This window comes from Chelon labrosus (assembly GCF_963514085.1).
Source record: "Chelon labrosus genome assembly, chromosome: 9".
In the NCBI taxonomy this organism is placed as follows: Eukaryota; Metazoa; Chordata; class Actinopteri; order Mugiliformes; family Mugilidae; genus Chelon; species Chelon labrosus.
In genome coordinates, this window is record NC_140359.1 from 22,096,458 (window position 1) to 22,105,834 (window position 9,377).

At 42.7% G+C, this 9,377-nt stretch overlaps 1 protein-coding gene across 2 annotated transcripts; it reads left to right on the top strand.

Annotated features, from left to right (window-relative positions):
- Positions 1–654: 654 nt before the first annotated feature.
- vdac3 (voltage-dependent anion channel 3) lies at positions 655–9,374 on the top strand. Of its 2 annotated transcripts, XM_084550936.1 has the most exons (9): positions 655–789; positions 5,187–5,258; positions 5,458–5,507; positions 6,430–6,582; positions 6,725–6,777; positions 6,900–7,127; positions 7,218–7,368; positions 8,165–8,222; positions 8,310–9,374. In XM_084550936.1, exons 2-9 carry the CDS (start codon positions 5,192–5,194, stop codon positions 8,399–8,401), a joined length of 852 nt encoding a protein of 283 aa, XP_084407062.1. In that variant the 5' UTR covers positions 655–789; positions 5,187–5,191; the 3' UTR covers positions 8,402–9,374. The 2 variants fall into 2 exon arrangements, with proteins under 2 accessions (XP_084407062.1, XP_084407061.1); XM_084550935.1 differs by lacking the exon at positions 655–789 and having other exon boundaries at positions 4,654–5,258.
- Positions 9,375–9,377: the final 3 nt, after the last annotated feature.

Consider the following 9,377-nt stretch of genomic DNA (forward strand, 5'->3'; position numbering starts at 1 on the left):
TGTATAACTCACAGTTCAAAGTTAAATGACTAGCTATACTGGCAAACCTGAGATGTACCCCTGTCGTAGGAGCAGTTCTATCAGGTGTATTTCTGCTTTAATCTAGTTGATGGTTTAGGAGTTATTACCACCCTGAGTATTGCCTTCCAGGTTTCGTAAAGATCCCGTTATAATTTACAGATCTTAACTACTCTCAGCCCAAATTGAAACATGATGACCACTTTGTTGCAAGAACGTGTCGCGTAGGTATAAACAGGTATAAAAGAGTTACGTTTTCCCAACACGTTTGTTGCTGGGCAAAGACACAGGTAGAGGTCATGACTCCCAAATAGTCTTATTACACAAAGACACAGGCTGTGCTGCAGTTTTGTTGCTGCAGTCTATGAAAAAATAAAAAAATAAAAAATAGAAATACAAGTGTAGAAGAAGAAATTCTCTCTCTATATAGCCTGTATATATAAATGTGTGTGAACAGCCACACCTCCTTTTTATTCTTGAATAACTTTAGAGTGGCATTCTCGCACTTTACAAACTCAACATCTGCACATATAATCTAAGCATGACTCATAGCCTATATGTAAGTCCGTACAAAAAGTGCAGGATAATAAGGTTTTTTTTTTGCTCAATGTCAATTGCACAACCGCCCCGCCCTCTGCCAGAGGTCTGAGTTGCGCCTGCCCAGTCTGTCAGCCTCTGCTTTCTCCTTCAGGGTAACCAACCCGCTGCTGCTGCTGCTGCTGCATCGACCAGCGCCGTGAAACTCTGCACCGTCCACTCCTAAAATTAAAGGTAAGACATAACTGTCTCGTTTTAAGAAAGTTGTTAGTGTTATATCGGTTTATCTGCGTGACACTTGTGTCAACAATCGCACGGTTGTCAGTTAGATATGAGTCACGCACAACCGCACACGGGCATGCCAAGGTTTTAATTCTAGTTCAGGCCTGATTGAGCTGTTAGTTAACAAAAACAAACCGCCTGCAAACAAATATCCTCACAAAATCACATTCACATGCGCGATTTTCAGTATTTGCGATCACTCGTGGCGACATATGCGCCAGAATATTCCCAGATTTCCCGAAAAGAGTGTGATTTTTTTATTTTATTTTACTTGTGGTGCAAAATCAACCCCATTATAATAAAACAGAGACCGTGTTTCAAAAAGTCTGACGTTTCCCTCCACACAATAGACTACTCATGAGCAATGGAAACCAAAAGTGGACGCATCTGGCTATGAACACATTCTCTTATGGGACAGGGCGACGGGATGCCATAAATTAAAACATCTTATCTGTGGTGTTTGTCAAGAGGAACAATGTCCATGAATGGCTACATAGCACCGTTATCTATGGCACCTCCCTCCTATGTAATTATCTTCTAAGGTAGTAGCTCACACTAATGATTTACTTGGTAAATTGTAGGGAGGAGTAAGTAAATATTAGATCTTTATTGTTTATCAATGAGCAGAGATTGGTATTAAATTGAGGGATTTTATTTGTTTTTCTAACTTTAATGTCTGTAACAACAATGCAGGGAGATGCAGACATGTTCACTAGTAAACACATGCAACCACACAACTGCAGCCACGGTGTTGTCATTGTACGCAGCCACTGCTGAGCAGCAAATATAGCGCTACGTTATGCACTTTACATTCTAGCAAGTCTTAGTGTCATTTTACTGCAGTTGACCTTATCTTACTCACACACACACACACTCATGTTATATGACACACACCTCCTCGCCTTCGCTTCACGTTATCTGGATGCTGAGTTGTGTAACTGTCAGCTTTTCACAATGGTATCTGTTCATTATTCGCAAGAGGTCTGCCAGATAAATGATGTCTTAGTCAACATATTATTAGTCATTTATATGGTATGGCAGTGCCAGTTTGCATTATCAGTTAAACATATGTTAAGACACAATATCTGGCACGCTGGCCTCACCTTTGACAGTTCAGGTTGCGGACTTTTTGTCCATTTATACTAAAGAATTAATCAGAGATTGTGTTTTGTGTCAAGGAGAAACAACTCTCTAAACAGTAAACTGAAAAATCTGAACAGAAATAAAAATGTTTTTGTAAAGTTTTCTGAATCTGTACAGTTTTATTGGACACAACTATTTGATATAATGCAAACTCACTATATATAAAGTTTTCAACATACAGTGATTTAGAGATATTATTTGTCTGGTTTTATTCTATTGCTGACAACAACATTCTTGTTTGTTTTAGCCTTTTGCTTTTCACATAGTTTTGATTTTAAAGGTGTCATTTTGACCTTTGAGCTCAGTCCAGGCAGACATTTGGCTGCAGCTTATGAAAGTATTACCATGAGGGGCAGGAGTGTGTGTGTGTGTGTATATAAACATAATGTGTTGGTACAATACGGGCAACTACGTACCCACTTTTATTTGAGTTTTAATAGGCTCAACCGGCCGAAGGACACATGTTGACAGTAGAGTCACATGTTTTGTAGTGTCAGGTTCACCTGGGCTAAATTTAGAGCCGAGACTGAGCGTTAAAGGCTGAGAGGGAAAGGGTCAGAACTGTGAGGAGAAGAGGGATTGAGGGGATACAGAGACGAGGAAGGAGTGACTGTCAAGTGAAAAGGACAGAGCAGGAATTGCACGTGGTCAGCAGAAAGCAGGCCAGCCGAGACATGAAGAGCAGCACTGAGACTACAGATGTTGGACAAGACCTTTTGACGTACGCTGTGTGAGAGCGAACTTAAAAGCCTTGAACCTGATCGGTAATGGAATCCTGCGAGAGCTGAACAATTTTCTTTCAAAGATAGATCGGGTTTAGGTTATTTCACCTGACAGTTTTCTGCATTTGTGGTATTTTCCTGTATTTTCCTGTAGAAGGAAGTGTTCAGCTTTTAGTTATATCATTATTTAGCTGCCCGGTCTTTGACTTTTCAGTTTTATTTCTCATGCATTGTTATCAGACAACCTAACGCATGGATCAGCTCTACATATGGGGCATTGATCCACTGCGCGAGCTGGAGATTTGCAAGGGAATAGAGCAAAAAGCACTGAATACTGGACATATGTTAGCCACACTGGATGTGTAAATAATCAAATATTTGCTTACTATCGGGTTAAAAGGTGACGATCTGTCAGTGTATTCCAAACGGCCACAAGTATCCCAGTAGGACTGATGACCGAAGAACATTTCTGAACTGTAACTTGGACTGTTGCATCAATAGTCACAAATATTTAATGCTATGTCTACCAAATTTTAGTCTCATGCAATTGAATGTGGCTCTGATTGGTTGGATTGGTCTGATCCAATTCCATGCAGAGGTATTTTTATTTCTCTGTATTTGTTGAAAACCCCATAATGAAATCCAAATGGCATGTTACCACGTCTTCTTGCACATAGATACATGCATACTTTATTTATCCCGAGTACTAGCTTGGCGTAGGGCACTCTATACGTGATGTGCTAGAAGGTCATTACACTGACATCCAGTTGCATACGTTGTTATCATGGTCTCAGGCTGTACATTAACTACCTTGCGTTCATCCTCTGCTGGCCTCAGCACATATTTCAAAATGTGACTCAATAGCCGTGGTAGCCATACAACAGAAAACATGTAAATAATCCCGGCCAATCTCAGACAAGACCACATGCTGTGTGATGATGCTGTCATCAAGCAGTGCAGGCCTTCTTGCCAAAGCTTTTCTATTGTCCCTCCCTGCACTTTCCTCATCTGAAGACACATGGCAGATAAAGTGGGGATTGTGGTGCAGCAGGACAAGACAGGAAAAGACAAGCAGGCAGAGGACAAAGGCCACTGTGTGACATGTCAGCAGCACACACCCAAGGGACATGGTGAGTGGGGGGGTGTGCGTGTAGAGAGGCAGATGGATTTTCATCAGGGTCCCTGGATTGTGCTTTGGTGACATTCATGCTAGAGTCGAGACCGAAGGATGAGATCAGATTGTGTTAGAGCAATTATCATGAGTACCCTTTTTTAAATTTTATGTGTTGGATTCAAAGTGACTGCATGTGATGGTTTGCACTGCCTCTGTAATGGGTGCAATTTTAAAGGAGGCTCCACTTCCCTGAACAAAGTCTCCATCCTTTGCAGAAAAGATGTGGTTGCTAAAATTAACAGGGAGGCAGTTGTCACAGCAAGTCACATTAAACCAGTTTTAGGTTATATGTGGGTGCAGGGTATTCTACATGCTCTGGCAATGTCACCCTGTCAAAAATGTCTTGGTCACACACAGAAAGAGCATGCACACACACCGACCCAAGGGACCCTGATGAATGTGTGGAGCATTACGGCGCAGTGCAGTAGTGTGCAGGAGTTGTAGTTGCTGACTAACCAGTCCAGCTACTGCTTATGTTAGCTCTGCTGCATTGGCCTGGGTAGTATTTCTGCACAAAATACATAATTTAGCTCCTTTCCTTGGAAGGGGGCAGGTCATTTTAGCTGAAATGTCTGTGTGACTCTTGCTAAAAGAGTTCTTTGTGGTCTTTGACAATATTTGCTCATGCACATTTTCTGTCCCTCCCAAGTAGCGGCGAAACAGTTCATTTGCTTAAGCGTTGCTTGCTCACGAACCGCTGTCAGTCAATGAGCATGTTACCAAGATATCACCAGCACCAAGACAGGCACCTCTTGCTGGCTGATACTGATGTCTGCTGATTGTTTGCATATATTTTGTAGAAGTAGAAGAGTCTCGGAAGACTCTTTGCGTTGCACAGCTCCATGTATTCATTTGAAGCGTTTGTTTGAAGCTTTTGTTCTGGCATTTTGATTGAAAATGATTTTGCTTGATCAGATTAGTCCTTATAGGGAGCACTACTCGTTCTTTACACTTGTATAATGTCCATATTGATAGCAGATGTAGGAGGATTGTCTCCGTTTAGGCTTCCATCTTCACGTGTTTAAGAGAAACTATGCGTTACAAACTTGGGAAGTATGAATCATGCGGCTGTTTGAGGTAGAATGGGTGTAATAAAAGATGGTTGGCAACATGAGAAATGCGTGATTCAGCAATTTACCCCATTCTAGGGCCTGACCTCTTTGACCCCTTTGGATATTTTGACCTCTGCAGCTAAAGATCCCAAGTTCCTCAGCGATGTAGAAATCATAATGCAGTTAATGCAGTGAAATGTGTTTTTGCATGTGTGTTTTACTCTTGATAAAGTTTTAAGTGGATGTGCGTTTCTTCAGGCACAATGGCCGTCCCTCCCGCATACGCAGACCTGGGGAAATCTGCCAAAGACATCTTCAATAAGGGCTATGGTAAGGCCACATATTCTCTTATTGTGCACATAGCAGAAGCTGTGTTGATGCAGGACTGACATTAGAGCACATCTTGTTTGTCCCTTGCCACGGCTGTTTATTTTATTTTCGCTGCAGCTTTTAGAACCAGGATATAAGTTGTTTTTCTTGGCTTTCTTTGTAGTTTTCTCTCTAATTCCTTCATTTCCTTTCTCCCCAGGCTATGGAGTACTGAAGCTGGATGTTAAGACCAAGTCTCAGAATGGTGTTGTAAGTATTACTATTGACTCTGTGTGTCTAAATTTCAGCTTCAAGCCTGTCTTTAGGCAACCCCGGTGTAGCTCAAACAGCTGACTCCCCTTCATGTCAGAGCGAGCCCGAGGTCCGGTACATACGGAGTCAGCAAAGAAACACTCCCTGTCCGACACGTTTACTCCTTAATATTCTCCCTCAAGCGACATGGTGTATCATAATGGGGAAAAAGTGCTCCTTCCCACCATGTGTTGACTTTAGCTAAAGGCTATGTGTTGCTGTAAACCTGTTGCCATAGTGAAACCATAAATGAGCACTTACATTATCCACACGCCACAAAACTCTGTGCCCAAACTCTTGTGCAGCACTGGATTTCATTTTCAGCATGCAGCATGTAAACTCTGTGTGGTTCTCCTTAACTTCCTCTCTTTTCTCTTTTTTTCTGCTTCTTCTCTGGACGCTCCTGTCAGATGGTAAGAGAGAGACAGTGAGTGTGCATATGTAATGATTAAACACAGGTGCACTGAAGGGTAAGGCCAGTGATACCAGCCATGTGTTTGCGTGCAGGCTTCCCCCTCACCCCCCTCCCAAGTGCTTTCATGCAGCGGTAGTTTCGTCTGAGTGTCTCCAATTTTGCGGTCGTAACAGCACTGATCCTGAAAAACACTCACAACCAGCCTCTCCCTCACAATACTGCACATATGTTCAGTTTTCCTTTCCAACTCATTTCTCCATCTTCTATTAAATAAATACACAAACCTGAGAGGGATTGTGTGGCTGACCAAGAAGCTCAACAGGAATGCTTGTTTCCCTCACGTGCATTTCCCCCCCCCCCCTGCCTCTTGTTTCCGTAGCTGTGCTCTGATGTGCTTTTCTGCTTCCCTTCCCACCTCATTCTTCATCTCCCCCATCATTACTCCATCCCTGTTTTTTCCTGCAGGAGTTTGCCACCTCCGGCTCCAACAACACAGACACGGGGAAGTCGGGAGGACACCTGGAGACCAAGTACAAAGTGAACGAGCTGGGCCTCACCTTCAACCAGAAGTGGAACACAGACAACACTCTGACCACAGAAATCACCATGGAAGACCAGGTGGAGTCAAACAAACCGGGCCGCTTGTCCGTTGTCATTGTTCACTTACAAAACAGTATTATACTTTAATGATTAATCTGAAAAGCTTTGAAATATCAATAGAGTCACATTCAGATTCGACTCTACTCCTGTTTGTCTGTAGCTGGCTAAAGGCCTGAAGCTCGGTCTGGACACGTCGTTTGTTCCCAACACTGGGTAAGATCAATCCTGCCTGTGCTTAGAGGTTTTTAATGCCTTTAATAATTTACTAAGTGACTCAGGGAAGATGTATATTGCGCAGAAATTAATAATCAAGCTATCTATGTAACCTTCTTTAGAAAGAAGAGTGCCAAACTGAAGACCGGCTACAAGCGTGAGTTTATGAATGTGGGCTGTGACCTGGACTTCGACATGGCCGGTCCCACTGTCCACGCAGCGGCTGTTCTGGGCTACGAGGGCTGGCTGGCTGGTTACCAGTTGGCTTTTGACACCGCCAAATCTAAACTGACCCAGAATAACTTTGCGCTTGGATACAAGGCTGGTGACTTTCAACTTCACACTAACGTGTGAGTCACTACATCTGAGTAAATCCGAGAAAATGGAGGTCATAGAGCTTTTCTCAGTTCTCACCATTGTGTTTTGATGCTGCTTTTCAGCAATGACGGCACAGAGTTCGGTGGTTCAATTTACCAGAAGGTGAGCTGCTGCTTGGAGACAGCGGTCCACCTGGCTTGGACAGCGGGCAGCAACAACACACGCTTTGGAATTGGAGCCAAATACCAGCTGGATAAGAACTCCTTCCTGTCTGTAAGAACTGACTTCAAACATCGTATATAACATATAAAACACGAAAAAAATCTCATCGTTAGCTTTGTGTGCAACAATGATTAAAGAATTCATGCTGCCCATCCCAGTTACTGCACTGGCATTGCATAAAAGTGAACAAAGATTTTTAGATTTCTAGGTGATGCACTAAAACATATAATTAAGTGCAAAGTTGTAGGATCTCCAGAGTAAGCATAATTCAGCCTGCACTGGTTTTTAATGCGTGTAACAAATATCATTACAGTGTCATTTCAATTTGTGTTATTTCACAACTTCCCAAACCCATACTGATCGTCTAACCCAGTGGTTCTCAACCTTTTTTGGGTCCTGGACCCCCTGCATATTTTTGATCGACTCTGAGGAACCCCCACCCGATCTGGGGGGTGGCGGTGCAGTTTGATAGAAACAGCAGAAACTGCATTTTAAATGGCATTATGGCATTTATTCACTCTTTGAGGCAACTATGAGCTTTCAGTTGTGTCTCAGTCACATCTGAATAAAATAATGCTATTTCTATAAATGTCATAGGATCTTCTTTGAAAAATATTTTATTTTCACGGACCCCTTGCAATTACACCACGGACCACTAGGGGTCCGCCGACCCCCGGTTGAGAATCTATGGTCTAACCTACTTCTCAACCAGCCTCTACAGTATCTGGCCTGTGGCTGATGCACCAGTGTATAAGATATAAATTATGTAAACCAGCTTCCATCTATCAACTCACCTAATGCAGTGCTCACAGTTATTTCACCTGTCCTAAATTTTGTCTCCTCACAGACCAAGGTCAACAACGCCTGCCTCGTTGGAGTCGGATACACGCAGACCCTCAGGCCAGGTTGGCTGATTGACATCTAGCAAAATGTTTTATGTAACAGCATCGGTGAGGATATGATACTTCATACATAATTTCTTCTCTCTGCAGGGGTGAAGCTCACCCTCTCTGCTCTGGTCGACGGGAAGAACGTGAATGGCGGCGGACACAAGGTCGGCATGGGTTTCGAGCTGGAGGCATAAAGATGCAGGAGGACGGGCGCGAGGAGAGGAAAGCAACATAGGAGAAGAATAAAGAGCCTAAATGTGACAACACTCAACGACACGTAAACACATCGTCCCTCTGAGTTCTATACACACACAGTATGCACACGGATACACTCGTCCTTTGGCCTTAACCCTGACACCCCGAAAAGCCTCCAAGACCTCCAGTACTGTAATTCTAACCAAATTACATTATTTACAGTTCCATCAACCAACTTTTCAGCATATATTGCCACAAATGCAACAAATAAAACAGACTTGTCAGCAGTTAGTTCATGCACAACCACTGTTCTCCAAATAATGTGCTGCATACGATCAGTTGGATCAGACGAAGTGCACTTTCAATGGAGCATTTGTGTCTCAGACATATGTATGTTATTTCTGAAGGCAGATTTGAAGCACCTTTTGATCCTGACTGTGTGGTCTGCCATGTTTTCTTCTGATGTACTCTGGGTTCTAGATATTACTTGAGATTATTAGGGGATGCTTGTATCTGGTTTATTGTGGTCATGTTGCATGCGTCCAAGGCTAGAGGGAAGTTATTTTTTTTTTGGACTTATTATTGTCACATTGATGAGTACAGCGACTGTAAACAGATAGCAATAGAGGCTGGAGAGAATTAAGCAGAATAAAGGCAGGTCAGTGCTTCTCAGCCTGAGTTAAATGACTTTGTTTCCACCACATGACCTCAATAACACAGCTATAAACTGTGAACGCTCAGTTGCCTAAAAGGTCTATTTTTCAGGTCTTGTTTAGCGGGGCCGGTGGCAATTTGGACCTCTGTGTCTCTCTTTCTCTTGTGTGTGTTTTTTTTTGTCCTGTACCTGTTCAACCTTTATCACTACATTTCAGTTTTTTTCTGTGCTGTGCGTCGTATTAGGAGCTTTAGTCAACAGTTAGGACCTCAAACTGATTTTATGCAACGAACGGAATAAAAAAATGTTAAACACCACGA